General features: G+C 36.5%; 6 protein-coding genes and 1 non-coding gene across 15 annotated transcripts in view; 3 read left to right on the forward strand and 4 right to left on the reverse strand.

The window, feature by feature from the left end:
- Nucleotides 1–14631, forward strand: part of LOC103863213 — a 743758-nt gene that overhangs the window by 976 nt on the left and 728151 nt on the right. The window lies entirely within an intron of this gene.
- On the forward strand, nt 3–2951 carry LOC103863350. Of its 4 annotated transcripts, none has more exons than XR_004457721.1 (4): nt 3–540; nt 632–832; nt 946–1573; nt 1668–2951. XR_004457721.1 is itself a non-coding variant. In XM_033290665.1 (4 exons), the coding sequence occupies exons 1-4, from the start codon at nt 1010–1012 to the stop codon at nt 1746–1748; spliced, it is 441 nt and encodes a 146-aa protein (XP_033146556.1). In that variant the 5' UTR covers nt 591–1009; the 3' UTR covers nt 1749–2951. The 4 variants fall into 4 exon arrangements, 3 of the variants coding, with proteins under 3 accessions (XP_033146556.1, XP_033146555.1, XP_009139348.1); XM_033290665.1 differs by lacking the exon at nt 3–540 and having other exon boundaries at nt 591–1262; nt 1367–1417; nt 1518–1573; XM_033290664.1 differs by lacking the exon at nt 3–540 and having other exon boundaries at nt 591–1262; nt 1360–1573.
- On the forward strand, nt 3257–6870 carry LOC103863134 (protein LONG AFTER FAR-RED 3). The gene is made up of 15 exons (XM_009140884.2): nt 3257–3458; nt 3529–3692; nt 3769–3870; nt 3964–4036; nt 4446–4552; nt 4641–4764; nt 4895–5089; nt 5167–5252; nt 5347–5454; nt 5563–5658; nt 5736–5834; nt 5909–5983; nt 6075–6206; nt 6298–6413; nt 6484–6870. The coding sequence occupies exons 1-15, from the start codon at nt 3380–3382 to the stop codon at nt 6656–6658; spliced, it is 1731 nt and encodes a 576-aa protein (XP_009139132.1). The 5' UTR covers nt 3257–3379; the 3' UTR covers nt 6659–6870.
- On the reverse strand, nt 7658–9864 carry LOC103863135 (sedoheptulose-1,7-bisphosphatase, chloroplastic). Of its 4 annotated transcripts, none has more exons than XM_009140889.3 (7): nt 9597–9864; nt 9317–9442; nt 9047–9232; nt 8662–8965; nt 8489–8589; nt 8335–8406; nt 7658–8091 (listed from the first exon to the last, which is right to left on the reverse strand). In XM_009140889.3, exons 1-7 carry the CDS (start codon nt 9711–9713, stop codon nt 7813–7815), a joined length of 1185 nt encoding a protein of 394 aa, XP_009139137.1. In that variant the 5' UTR covers nt 9714–9864; the 3' UTR covers nt 7658–7812. The 4 variants fall into 4 exon arrangements, with proteins under 4 accessions (XP_009139137.1, XP_009139136.1, XP_033146524.1 ...); XM_009140888.3 differs by having other exon boundaries at nt 9317–9445; nt 9597–9849; XM_033290633.1 differs by having other exon boundaries at nt 9549–9796.
- TRNAM-CAU lies at nt 9945–10016 on the reverse strand. Its single transcript has one exon. It is a non-coding gene; the product is annotated as a tRNA-Met (tRNA).
- Nucleotides 10329–12078, reverse strand: LOC103863136 (LIM domain-containing protein WLIM2b). Of its 3 annotated transcripts, none has more exons than XM_009140890.3 (7): nt 11827–12078; nt 11676–11713; nt 11395–11571; nt 11229–11328; nt 11082–11116; nt 10910–10999; nt 10329–10752 (listed from the first exon to the last, which is right to left on the reverse strand). In XM_009140890.3, the coding sequence occupies exons 3-7, from the start codon at nt 11530–11532 to the stop codon at nt 10513–10515; spliced, it is 603 nt and encodes a 200-aa protein (XP_009139138.1). In that variant the 5' UTR covers nt 11533–11571; nt 11676–11713; nt 11827–12078; the 3' UTR covers nt 10329–10512. The 3 variants fall into 3 exon arrangements, with proteins under 3 accessions (XP_009139138.1, XP_033146565.1, XP_033146566.1); XM_033290674.1 differs by having other exon boundaries at nt 11676–11715; nt 11818–12011; XM_033290675.1 differs by having other exon boundaries at nt 11823–12005.
- Nucleotides 12838–14278, reverse strand: LOC103863137 (60S ribosomal protein L35a-1). Its single transcript, XM_033290683.1, has 5 exons — nt 14084–14278; nt 13940–13975; nt 13498–13726; nt 13347–13389; nt 12838–13088 (listed from the first exon to the last, which is right to left on the reverse strand). Exons 1-4 carry the CDS (start codon nt 14110–14112, stop codon nt 13348–13350), a joined length of 336 nt encoding a protein of 111 aa, XP_033146574.1. The 5' UTR covers nt 14113–14278; the 3' UTR covers nt 12838–13088; nt 13347.

Here is a 14631-nt window from a genome sequence, read left to right on the forward strand (position 1 = left end):
ACTGTGAAATCCCTGATGATATTGATATCTATCAGAAAGTCAAATCAGCTCTTGCAAATCAAGGTTGCCATGGTCAAATGTCAATCTGGGCTTATTGTGAGGAGGACAAGGAGCCCCTCCCTGGTATCACCCTTGTATCCGTAGGTGAGTTTCCTCTAGGTCCTTTGGTATATAAAAATAGAGCAATCGACTACATATGTCTTTTGTTTCATTTATATATGTACATTTGTCCCTTGTATGTGAATTTAGGCGATGAAACTGCGAGATTCAAGAAAATGCTTAGGGACATTCTTTTCTGGGCGTTGCAAAATCCTGTCCCCTATCCGAGAACAACAGTACCCAGCTTAATGGTAATCTCAAACATCTCAAGGAACATTGAATTTGCCCATGTTCTTCAACGATTGTCTTCGAGAGGTTACAATGTGCTCCTTACGGTTCCTGATGAGAAAGAATATATATGCTCCGTATGGCTCTATCCAAGCCTAATAGAAAGCCGAACAAAATTTCCCATTTGTACAAGATCGGACAAGAGCTTGCATGGTAAGATCTTATCTCCCTCCCTCTTGTTTACTTTTCTAGACTTCGTATTGTAATTTGTTTATGTGTTCTGTGTGTTTGTGAAACTTCGCAGATATCAAAACAGGCATCTTTTGGAACATTACGGGCTGCACATTCCCAAATGATGATATTCATCTCGATGAACTAAATCAGAATTTCAAATTAGCTATTGAAAATCAGGGCCATCATGGTGAAGTGTCAATCAAAGCTTATTGGCACGGGAGTAGTGGCTTATACCATTGGCTCCACGGAACCATCACCTTACAAAACAGAGGTAGTTTTTGAAAAAAAAAAAAGAAAATCTAAATCACTCACTCGTTTCGTTGCTTTATATTTGGCAATGTCTATGTATGTATGTAACAAATGTGTTTTTTTTCGTTGATATAGTGTCAGGTGATCCTGGTATGAAACATAATACAATGTTTTTGGACATCCTGCACCATCAAATTTGATGGTAATCTCCAATACAATCTCAGAAGAAACGGAGCTCTCAAGTCTTCTTCAAGATTTGGAATCAAAAGGCTACAATATTTTTGTTGCACACGCTGAAGAAGCTGCTTCACCAGTGATACCTCCTGCATGCTTGGAATGGCGTTTGGATACCCTATTAGCTGGAGGGAACCCTATCAACCGTACCAACTACTCACGAGATGTCCTCAATATGATTCAGAATGATCTCTCTTTTCGGAGGAAGGGCTGCCATGGTAAACTAGTCGTTTTAGTTCATATATATCTCATAGTTATTTATTTTGTGGATTATTAATCTAATCAATTGTTTTTGCGTGCTACTTTTTGTGAAAGCTTGTAGAGGCTAATACAGCCGTCTTCTGGGACATCGAGGACTGCCCAATACCTGGTGGTATGGATCCTCTTACGTTTCTTCAGAATATCAAATTAGCTCTTGTGAATCATGGTTGTCATGGTAACGTGTCAATTATGGCTTATTGTGACAAGAATAGGAGCCTTGATGACTTCTCCCTCAGTGATACCTCACCCATCACCTTGGTACCCACAGGTGAATATTCCTTCACTTCTTTAACACCGTTGTCTTTTGTTTATTTTTATATGTATGTAATCTAAAGATCTATGTTTATTATATATGGTTTCAGGCAATAAAGATGCGAGGATTAAGAAAATGTTTACGGATATTTTTTATTGGGCACTGGAAAATCCCCAAACATCAAGTGTGATGGTGGTGATCACAAAAAACTTCCCATGGCACGTTTCAGATCTTCTTTGTGATGCTTTTGAGTCAAGAAATTACAATCTTCTCTTAGCAGATCCTTATGCAGTCGGATATGTAGACTCTGTATGGCTTTCGACAAGCTTATTTGGTGGAGGCAACCCTATCGACCTAAAGGAAAGAAAGAATCATAGGTCGCCCATAATGCTTTCATCATTCTGATCATGCCTGCCTTTGAGGAATTGCTTATGTGGGTAGTGGAAGGTTTACACCAAGGGAGACTGTGCATAGCTGATCATGCATGGTTCGACCATAATGCTTTTATCAGTCTCACATTTTTTTTCTTTTGAACTAATCTGAGTCAGTCTCACTTTGCTTTATGTCAAAAAATCTTTTGAGTTTGTGTATGGACATTGACGTGACATCTAATCAAGTTATATATACTATATATATAGTGGATACGGTCAGCTTTTCCTATCGGTTATTCTTTTTATCCACTATTAGCAAAACATACTTTCATTTGCGCCTTACATTAGAAGTCGAATCATTATTTCGAAGAATGATCAAACATAATATGTACTTCATTTTAATTGTTGTTATAGGTTTATGCACACGAGTTAAAAAAAAATATGATTTTGTATATTTCTAAAACAAAAACGCAATTACTTATATACCTAACTATTTTTCAACCAATAGAAAAATAAAATAGAAAATCTTATTAAAAAAAATTGCATTGAAACTTTTAAAAAACACTTATGTACTTCATTTTAATTGTTGTTCTAGGTTTATGCACACAAATTTTTAAAAAAACATATGATTTTGTATATTTCTAAAACAAAAACGCAATTACCTATACACCTAACTATTTTTCAACCAATAGAAAAATAAAATAGAAAATCTTATTAAAATTTTTTGCATTGAAACTTTAAAAAACACTTATTTTGAAATGAAATTTTTTCTCTGCAACGAGAATTAAATTGAAACAGATGGAGTAAGAAACAAGGCTACTGCATCGGGCACCAAATATATTATGAATTACAATAAGCTAAGGTCGAAGACATGTATATTTTAAAAGAAATCTGTGAAGAAAAGGATAAATGCTTATAAGAGTGTGAGAAATTCCCTATAATAGTTTTTTAAAGTATTTTTCACAAAAATAGCTTTTAATGAAAAAAATGACTAAAATAAATTTTATTAAAAAGTAAAAATAGTAAAAAAGTACTTTTACCATAGACTCAACTAATCTAGACTTAGGATTTAGAGTTAAAGAGTGAAGTTTTGGATATATGGTTTCAAATTTTAAAAAGTAAAAAATAAATATTAAAAATTTTAAAATAAAAAAGTGATTTTAGTCTTTTTTTTTTTTTTGGGAGCTATTTTGGTGACAGATTTTTTTAAAATGTCTATACGAGAGAATTATCATCTGAATGATGTAACTATTAAAAAAAAAAGGTTATATTAAACCAAAAGTCGTGGATTTGGTAGTATAGAGGTATGTGCTTTCAAAAAGAAAAGAGAGAACCGTTTCAAGTTATTATAACCAAACCAAATAACTTATTTCGGTTATATTCGGTTTAAGTTTATTATGTTCCCATTCCTCGTGGCTTTATCCGTTTTCGAAAACTATCACCGGCGACTATGAACCGCTTCGTCGTCGTTTCAGCTGCCGTCTTCCTCCTCATCTCCCTCGCGTATCTTCCCCTCCTCAACCAACTCTGTAATAATCACTTCTATTAAACAATTTGACTTCGGTTACGAAAGTTCTCAACTTTGATTCTTGTTCGCAGATTGGTCAACGCTGACATCTCTCATACCACCGGTTAGGGTCGTTGCGGATTTGGTAGTCACGAATGGAACAATCTTCACCAGCGACAAATCTTTACCCTTTGCTGATTCCATGGCCATTCGCAACGGCAGGATTCTCAAAGTCGGAAGCTTTACCACTCTCAAGGTTTTTTATCACTCTGTTTTCTTTTAGACTCTCTTCTTTAGTGTTCAATGTGTCTTATTGATTTGGTGAAAGACAGGATTTTGTAGGAGATGGGACTGTGGGGGTGAATCTGGAAGGGAAGGTTGTAGTGCCTGGACTTATTGATTCACATGTTCATTTGATTTCTGGGGGACTGCAGGTGACAACACAGACTTATATACATACTGCCAAGTGAAGACATTGTTGATCACAAACGGTTTACTCCTTTTTATGTTCTTTTGGTTGAGCACAGATGGCTCAAGTTGGACTCAGAGGAGTGAGTCAAAAGGAAGAGTTTTGCAAAATGGTGAAAGACGCGGTGCAGAGTAATGTTGTTGATCTTATTGTAATGGTCGCATCTTTAAGTTTGTGGTTGCTAGGCCTGAGGGTTTGGTTTTCGGTTTTATTGGTTCTAGAGATTTAGGAATATTTCGGTTATTTATAAAATTTGGTTCAGTTATTTCGGTTTTCCGGTTCTAAAGACTTAGGAATCTTTCAGTTATTTATAAAATTTGGTTCGGTTATTTCGTTTTTCGGTTCGGTGTGGGCAGTAAAGTTGGGAACCGGCTAATATCGGATAAAAATTTCAGGGCTAAAATTTTGGTTTGGTACTGTTCGGTTCTATGGTTCCGGATAAATGTGTCTATGCCTGCCTAGTGGTTACATTCATTTCATTATTGTTTGTTTTATTAGTAGTGTGAGAGTGTTTTATTCATTATGCTGGTTTTTATTCAGATGCAAAAGAAGGCTCATGGATTCTTGGTGGTGGATGGAACAATGATTTCTGGGGAGGAGAGTTGCCCTCTGCGTCATGGATTGATGAAATCTCTCCTCATAATCCTGTAACAGAAGAAACCTGCTGATATTCTGTGTTTTGTCAATAGTTTACATCATTGCTTTATTTACTCTCTTTTTTTGGCCGTCATGTAGGTTTGGTTGATTAGGATGGATGGTCATATGGCTTTGGCGAATTCCCTCACCCTTAAGATTGCTGGTGTTACCAGTTTAACGGAAGATCCAGTTGGTGGAACCATAATGAGATTGCCTAGTGGCGGTAATGCTTAATGTATATTTTGATATAGCAACTTAACCTGCTTACCAATGCTTTGAATTGTAGAGAAGCTTTCTATGCTGTGGTTTGTGTACTAAAATCAGTTGGTGTTTGCTTTTATGAATGACCACAGAGCCTACAGGTCTTTTGATAGATGCTGCTATGGAGCTTGTCACTTCCTTCGTTAAAGAAGTCTCGGTGGATGAACGTAGGGAAGCACTTGTTAGAGCTAGCAAGTATGCTTTGACTAGAGGTGTGACAACTGTTGTTGATCTTGGAAGATATTATCCTGGCACTACAGATGAGCTCTCCTGGATTGACTTTGAAGGTGCATTACATTGTCAATACTCATACTTGCATGCTGCTTTGGTTTTGTCCAAACTCATTACTTTTTTTATGGTACAGATGTCTATCTATGGGCTGACTCAACGAAGAAGATGATGATACGTACTTGCTTGTTTTTCCCCATCACGACATGGTCACGTTTATCGGTATGAGTCTTCTTCAAAAGCCACTTTTGTTTTCTAATAAATGGAATGCGTATTTGTAGAAGCAGCTGTGCTTATCTTCTTTGGCTTCTCGTAGGATCTTAAGCTTCAGAAGGGACATGTATTGAGTGAATGGTTGTACCTCGGTGGCGTCAAAGCATTTATTGATGGCTCTCTAGGTTCCAACAGTGCTCTTTTCTACGAGGTGAAGATTACTTTAAATTCATCTGTTATACATTAATTAAACATATTATTGAAACACACATTATAGCATTTCATAAGCAACAATCACACGGTTTGTATCTTTCTGCAGGAATATATTGACACACCTAACAATCATGGGTTAGAAGTGATGGATCCTGAGATACTTTCAAACCTCACAATGGCAGCTGACAAATCAGGGCTTCAGGTGCTCCATTGCTTACTTCTGTCCATTGCATTTAACAACTCAGATAAGTTGCTTATTCACCTGTCTTGTTGATAAAGGTTGCTATCCATGCTATAGGAGACAAAGCAAATGATATGATTCTTGACATGTACGAATCCGTTGCTGCAGCCAATGGAGAACGGGATAGAAGATTTAGGGTGAAGACTAATCTTTCTTCTCTGAGCTATTTACTTCTGTCATTACTTAACATCTCTGAGATACTGCCTTACAGATTGAGCATGCGCAACATTTAGCAACAGGATCTTCCGCCAGGTTTGGTCGACATCACATTGTAGCCTCAGTGCAGGTTAGTCAGTCACTTTCCACCCAGCATTTGCTGCATTTGGACATTCAGACTTATATGCTTGATCTAACATATCTAAGCCTCTTGTGAACAGCCAGATCATTTGCTTGATGATGCTGATACTGCTCCTAAGAAGCTCGGTTTTGACAGAGCTGAAAAGGAGTCTTATCTATTTCATTCTCTCTTAAATGGCAATGCACTTGTGGCTTTTGGTTCAGACTGGCCTGTACGTCCATCTATATAACCTGCAACATAGAAACTTTTACATGTTTTCAAACTAAAAGAACTGAAGCTTACTTCGTTCGTATTTGCTTCAGGTGGCTGACATTAACCCGTTGCACAGTATCAGAACCGCGGTTAAACGAATACCTCCCAAGTGGGATCACGCTTGGATTCCATCTGAATGCATCTCTTTCACCGATGCCTTGACTGCGTAATAAGCCTCTTCTCTAGCCTTTTGAAAGTATTAATAATAGTTGATCTTTGTCAAATGCAAATGGCAGGTACACGATATCAGCGGCACGAGCAGCCTTTCTTGATGATCACTTGGGGTCTTTATCTCCAGGGAAGCTTGCGGATTTTGTAATATTGTCAACGAATTCGTGGGACGAGTTCTCAAAAGACGGCTCTGCTTCGGTGTTAGCAACGTACGTAGGAGGAAAGCAAGTGCACCCTTGAGTTGGTGAAATCCATATTCCATACACAAGTGTTGTGAACTAAGTATCTGACAAGTCAGTTCTCTGTTTGCCTATGCGCCTTGTGTAGTATGTACCGATATAAACTTTAGCCCACCAGTTACAGTATAATCGATATATAAACACCAGTTTTGCTCAAAGATTTTCACAAAATCAGATGTTACATTAATGTTACAAAAGGTACATTATACACTACTAGGCTACTACAACTCTTTGTAAAGCTTCTATGAGGATAAATCTAGTATTCACAAGTTACAAGAAACAGTCCAAACAGAGGAGATTTGCTCTTTGTGATCACAGGTTATCAGAATCATATGGAAAAAATACGAGTTTAAAGAGTTTCTTCCGGTTGAAAATTACCTTTAACCCATATGGGAGGAGCGTTTGTAGCATTTGCAATGAGGAATGACATTGCAATATCGCACAGCTCCTGTTATTAGATGCATCTCATGATTAGGATTATGTGTTTTAATCTCATAACACGAGATACAAAAAACACAAAGAGAGGGAACTAAACCTGTTATTGGTTGTGAACTCTCTGATAGATGCCGGCATGTCGTTTGTGTAAAGGCTGCGGTACTTTTTTTTTGTGGAAGAAGGCTGCCTTTGAGAGTATCATGCTATATGTACCACTCCACCAAACCGACCACCATCCACTGTAGCTGTAGTAATTGGCTTTTATCATTTTGCAAAAATTGAAGTCTGACATAATGTAAGAAAGATAATTCCAAACATCATCTACTGAGTCGTCCAAATAGCATAAAAATATGTTTGTTCATTTATTTTTTAATCTTTAAAATTTTGTATAAATTTTGACCTATAAAACTGATAGGATTTATCGCATGTTAGTCATGTTCTTGTTTAACGAATAATGAAAGTTTTTTTTAAACGTTTTTTTTTAACGTCTGAACTCAATTAAGAAGTGAGAACCAAAGTTCAAAGGGTACAACAAAGGTACAACAAACCGAAATAGAAGACAAAGGAAAAGCGCAAACACCAACAATATGATCTTTAAGGGAATGACTTAACAACTGTTGGTAATAGTTTTGTTGCTTCTCATATAACCCAATAGAAAAAAAAATTAATCATCCCGCTTATGGAAAATTAACATGCTTTCAGTTTTATTATAAAAAGTTTCTAAGCATTAGCTCCAATGGGAACATTCTTGAATCTTGATGTTCCGTAAAGGGTTTCTTCAAAGCGGATGATCTCGTTCTTTGAGCCATAAGCAACTTGAGTTCTATCGTCGAGGTTGACGATGGTCTTGTCGAGCACAGACTTGTATCCATCACTGCTGAATCCACCAGCATTCTCAATGAGTAGGCCTAAAGGAGCCACTTCGAACAAGAGTCTCAACTTTGCCTTAGCCGTAGGAGAAGTCACGTTTGTGAAGATTCCTTTCTCCTTCACAATAATCTGCATGCCACACACAAAAAAATTGTTTTAAGTCAAGTTTCATTCACAAGTAGAAATCTGGAATAAAATAGTCGAATTTAAGATTTAAGGAGCCATAAACATTTTTGAGTTAATCTTGATACAAATTTCCCCCCAACAGTTTGGGGTTATGCGACTTATGTTTAATAGTTCTAAAATATTTGGGAGGTAATGCATGTTTTATCCGGCTGTACCTAGAAGAACTAGCTTGCCAGAGGAACAAACCTGGTTAACGTCAGGAACCATTCCTCCTGTATATCTCAATGTGTACTTCTCTTTCACGTAGTAATCAATCAGCTGATTTTAACAGTGAATAAGAAAAACATTCAAAGATTTGTGTAGATTAGTGATTAGATTAAAGCAGAACAAAAGCAAGAACCTTGCTGTATTCAGAATTGTCAAACGTGGCTCTCAAGTTTCCTGGTGAGAACATTTTCCCTTCATTAATCTCTGTGGTCTCCTTAACATGCTGCCATTTACCTGAGAAACATTTTGACCTTAAGTCTAAAGCTACCAAAGAGTGAATCGACTGGACTAAAAGCAGAAGAGTACCTTCATCAAGAAGCAAGAACTCATGAGTTCCTGGAAACCCTTTAACAGCCAAAACATAAGTGGTTCTTGGACCATAGATTCCCATGGCTGCAGCCACTTGATCTCCTCCCGTGACTCCGGTTAACTTATCACCAGGCCAAACCCCAAATATGGTTCCCACAGTGAAGTTTGTATCCACAATGCTCGATCCATCCAATGGATCAAATGCCACACTAAACCCACCTTCCACTGGACCTCCCATGTCTTGAAGCTCAGGTACTTCTTCAGAGCAAGCGTATTTACACACATGCGAGTATTGCAAAGCCTAGAAAAAAAAATATATATATATTAATCAAACCCTAATGATCCTTGTGACATAAGTTACTCAAAATATAAAGAAAACAACCTCAAAGAGAAGCTTATCGGCGAGCATATCGACAGCGAGTTGTTCATCGCCAAAGGAATTAACACAAGCAGTCCCACCACAAGAAGCTGTCCTAACTTTGAAAGCTATTGTCCTCAACGCTTCTCCCATACACATCAGCAAAGTTCTCAATCCCTTGTCAGGCGTTGCTTCTCTCAAAAACTCTTCCTATACACTCAAACTCAATAATTGAATCATCAACAAGATTTTTAGATAAAAGAATTGAGTAATGTTTTTGCTCTGGAGACTTACCAAGCTTTGACCAATCTCACATTTGGTCACAGTCGAACCACCATTGTTCTTAGCCTTGGTGGCTTTCAATTGCGATCTTGGTTCTACTCTTAGTGACTCTCCGAAGATTGAGCTAGACTTCAGACGCTGCTGAGATCAAATGTTAAGTACTCTTATACAGCTAACAACACATTCGTTATAATGAATCACACTCACTAGAACTAGAAGTGAACATATACTCCTATGTACTCACATCACACGTGTGCGCTTTGCATGTGTGCGTGTAGAGGATACTACTAACCTTGAAGCTGGATGATGCAGAGAAGGAAGAAGGAGGAGAAACCAATGTAGATGATCGTTGAGAAGAGACGCTTGGGAGGATGATCCCACGTGAGTAGCATGTGACGCTGGTCTCCATGGCTTAATTATGTTTCTGAAGTTTGAGGTTGATAAAAGAAGAAGAAGAGCTCTCTACAGAGGATAAAGGTGGAGACAAAAGATCAAACTCAAGTGGTGTATATAGGAGAAGATAAAGTGATCATTTATTGTGTGGGTATGGTCTTTTTTAACGTATTTTTCCATTTTGAGATGATATCATCAACATCAGTTACTCAAAAATAAATGTTTTTTTTTTAATTTTCAAAAATAGTATCAGAACCAGGTTTCGATCCTGGGACCTGTGGGTTATGGGCCCACCACGCTTCCGCTGCGCCACTCTGATTTATTGATATAACTACAAGATTAAAATATATAACAAACAACTAGAAGATATTGTAGAAATGTTACTTTTCAATTCGCGTTTACGTATACGACTTTATATAGTTTTCTAACAAGACCCATTTAAGATTATAACAGGTCTGTTACTCTAGCTTTAATGGCCCAAAATTGATTTCTTGTTCTCCAAGGATTAGACGCACACCAAAAGAATCAAAACCTATTTTTTTTCCTCCTCGTCTCTTTCTTTCACATGTTCTCAGAGATAAGCTGAGATGCAATTCGTGAAGGCAAGAACGCAAGTGTTCTGAAACGGTTGTTTTCCAAAAGGAATGTATCAGATTTTTTTATAGATAATAACACAAAAAGACTTCAGGAGACATCAATGGAAACATTAAAGGATAGATTACACACTTCACACACAAAGATACCAAGAGAAAACAAACTGAATCAGTCTGGCATTAACTTCAATTTAGACTAGAGAGAGGAGATAATTCTTGAATTTAAGATTCAGGAACCGCCGTTGCTGGTGTACCAGCGGCTACTGCGGCGGCTGCAGAGCGTTTGATGGAAGCGGATTTGATCAAGTGGTTGTAGCTTCCCTTTTCCTTGAAAAGCTGAGCGAAATGGTGCTTGCAGTACAAGATTCCTTCAAGAGCTGCGTAGTTTGAAGGCGAGATTGGGCAGCCTCCATGTGAGCACTTGAAGCAGGACTTGTGATATGTCTGGCTCTCCACTGTTACCTGCAGTTTCCACAAAATGTTTGTCACCAACCAAACAGCTTTCAAAGGATTTTTTGTAGTAACTCATGGAGGACATAAAGGTGTTATTCTAAGGCTAAGTTAATGGAAAAAGCAAGAGTGAAGAGAGAGATATTAAAGATAAGATGAAAGACTAAACCTTTTCGATAGGATAGACAGTTTTACTGCAAGTAGCACATTTCTCTTGTGTGCCAGAGAACATGCCAGCAACTCGGCTAGGAGTCCTTGTCTGAGAACAAACAAAGAAGCTCAATCTGAGTAAATGTATCTAAAGAGGTTCTGTAGAAACCAGATAGAAGAAACATTTATACCAGCTCAGGACTTGATTTCTCAGCTGGTTTTGCAGCTGCAAGGAGAGAAAAGTTCCAAGATTAATAGGAAAGCCACAACAAGAAAGGCAAAGCTTAAAGTCTAGATGGAAAGAAGCAGCAGGAACAAGGAGAAGAGGAAGTACATACGTGACTGAAAGTTTTTGGTGAAGCTACCAGACTCCTTGAAGAGCTGCTCATAATGAGGCTTACAGTACAACACTCCTTCCATCGATGAATATCTACTCAGCTGTACAAAAAATTCATACTTTATCAGGATCACTAGAGAAACTTTGAAATCAAACAGTTAAGATACCTGAAGCCTGGATTTGCAGTGGGTGCATTTGAAGCAAGACTTGTGATAGCTAACTCCATCAGCAGAGAGAAGCTCCACAGGGTAGACAGTCTTCTCGCAAGCCTTGCACTTCTGCTGAGTTCCTGTGAAAGAAGACATCCTTCCTTCAACCCCCTTTTGCCTTTGACCTTTCTTCTCCTTTAAAATATCAAAGTCAAGAAACAATGAGGTTAAGTGATCAGATCAAAAAGCACTCAGAATGAGATTGTAAGAACATCGAGAGAAATAGATGGATCTATTACCTCTCTCTGAGCTGATAACGTCCAAGATCTGACGAAAACTGCAAAAAAAAACATACAGAAAAAGAAGAAGAAGAAGGCTTAACAAACCAGAGGAAGACTTGGGAGATGCATAATGCCAAAAACTCAAGTTAGTAGAGAAGCTATTACGTACTCTTGCGTCTATTCACGAAAATGGAGGATCTGTGTGAGGATCAAAGCGATGAAGATGAAGAAGAAGAATAAAAATGGGAGATATGGTTAAATCTTCCTTTTATGTTTTTCTTTTTTAGCTGGAGGAGACAAACAGTGGGGTTCCACTTTGGCTTGTCTGTTTTTTCTTTTGTAATAACAGCAAAATATTTGAAGATTAGAGAATTCTCTGAAGATTATATTTACAATAATAAAACAACAACGAATGGATGTTCTTATCTTATCTTACTGTATCATTTTACCAAATAAAGGGATAATTGATCTGTTTAAATTTTTTATTGAGAAAAATACTAGTATAGCACCAAACTAAGTTTTTGTTCCCAAAGTAGCACTCAATGCTCAAAATCATAAAAATAAGTTTTATTAAAGAGGTAAATATACATTTATATCCCTTGGGTTAATTAATCCAAACCTTAGGGTTTAGAGTTAAGGGGTAGGTTTTGGAATTAGGGTTTAAAATTTTATAAAAAATAAATACTAAAACAAAAATAAAAATTTTTAAAACAGTTTCAAAAAGTATTTTTAAATTATAAAAAGAAAATTTGAAAAAAAAATAAAAAAAGTTTCAAAAAAAAATTATAAAAATTTCGAATCTGAAAACATATAATCTGAAATTATAAAATAAATTTTTTATTTTTTTATTTTAGTTATTTTTATTTATTTTTATTTATTTATTTAATTTCAAACCAAGGGTATTAGGGATATTTTACCCTTTAATGAATGTTATTTTTGTGACTTTTTCTTTCTAGTGCTATTTTTGACACATAAACTTCAAAAGTTGCTATTATTGACAATTGCTCTTTTTTATTCTCCTCGAATATGCTAAATAAAAATATCTAACATATCCATTGCTGTCCACACCACCTATTATAGATTCCTAAACAAATAGATATGCGACGACAAGTAAAGCGTCTTTTGCATAATAAATTGTTTTACTATTGCATGTCATAATCAGTAGAATAATATAATTAAATATCATTAAAAGGTTTTGATATTCATAGAAACTATATCACTGGAGTGCTAAGTGGAGAAAATAAATTGGCAACTCATTTTTGTTTTGCAATCCCATCAAATTAATGTTTTAATTCGTCTAGAGATAAACAAATCTGACAAAAAAAAAGTGAAAAAAGGATTAAAACTATTAGCTTCTGAGAAATATGATAATGGGAGCTTCCTTCTGATGCTTGTGAAATGAACTCCACGTCTTGAATCTAGCCTCCTCCTGCATCAGGAAATCAAATCAGGATACGTGTTGACTCGGACAACACATAAAACAAGATCCTAGAAGAATAATACATTACATTACAGGGATGAGTCTAAGACCTCACAACTACAATATCCATCCTTTCAATTGCTAATACAAGTCAGGCCAAAACAGGCTAATCTAATTTGAGTTAATAGACAATAATCATTAATAATCCTTAACACTAATGAGACTTAAATTTTGGACAAAGCTACAAAGATGGGTGCATATTATTTACTCTTATATGTTGCTTGGGTACATGAACACTCTGACTCTAGCTCCCTGAGAGTAACACAACAGAAAACAAATGATGAGTCACACACTTGAGCATTTACAAAGAAAAAAAACATCATATTAACGAAGAGATGCGTTCCAAGGAAACGAAGTTACCATTGACTTTGGTGGTAGGTTTGAAGTGAACTTGGCACGGACAACACCGCTGTTACCATGAGGCCTAGCGACTTTGCCCCAGATGCAACGGTAGTGAGAACCGTTCTTCTTTGTCTTCGCCTTGTAGATATAAGCCATGCGCTTTCCCTTGTACCAAGTAACCTCCTCTGTTGTGTTCACTCCTTCGATCTGGATTAGAGATGTGTTTGGGTACTGGTTCGACTTCGACCTGAAAATGTACATTAACAGTCACTAATCAAGCTTAAGATTAAGATTGCTACTTAAGATTTTCAAACACTTCTTGGTACGCAAGTAACTGCACCAGAAGCTCAAAATGTAATCATTTCAAGAACCATAAATCAAGAACAAAAGACGCAATCTTTCACACGGACAACTAGACTAAAACACAGATAAAGACAGGATCAAAGTTGTGCAAAAGTACCTCTTGTAACCGAGGACTGTTCCTCGAACATACAATCTGCAAAAACAGCAAACAAATAAAGGTTTTGTCAGATGAATAAACCATTAGTTACTCGAATCGGAGATTCAGAGAGAGAAGTCTGTTTATGTTAGAACCGTTAGTTACCTAACTCTTTCTCCTTGGCGTCCTTTCATTTTCGATTCTGATACTGTGTCTTCTTCTTCGTCTTTGACTCTTTTATGCCGGCGAGTGAAGTACAGAGAAGAGCCCTAGCTAGCTTTCGATATTAGGTTAAACAATATATATATGTGGATTCATAAATAAGCCCATTATGAATCCCTATTAGGCCTACATTTGGCCCAGGCACTTACAGTTAACAAGTAAATGAACCGGAGAAAACCATATAAGACAGAGTTTTCAACAATTTAAAGTCATCATTTCAAATTTTAAACACGAGAATTCAAGATCAATCTAAATTTTGAATTGATTTACACTAAATCCGTTTTTATCACTTTTCTTTTTTTTTAAAAAAAATCAGTGATAATGAACTTGTTATTTTAAAATGTATTTTTTATCAAAAGTATTTAAGGAATTAGATTCTTAAGTTTAAGAGATGTTCATTGTGGTTTATGGTGTTTAATATATAACTAGATTTTGACCCGCGCTTTCAAAGCGCGGGTTTATTTTTGTTTTTTTTTTCAATTGACAAATAT

This window comes from Brassica rapa, chromosome A04, assembly GCF_000309985.2.
Source record: "Brassica rapa cultivar Chiifu-401-42 chromosome A04, CAAS_Brap_v3.01, whole genome shotgun sequence".
NCBI classification, from domain to species: Eukaryota; Viridiplantae; Streptophyta; class Magnoliopsida; order Brassicales; family Brassicaceae; genus Brassica; species Brassica rapa.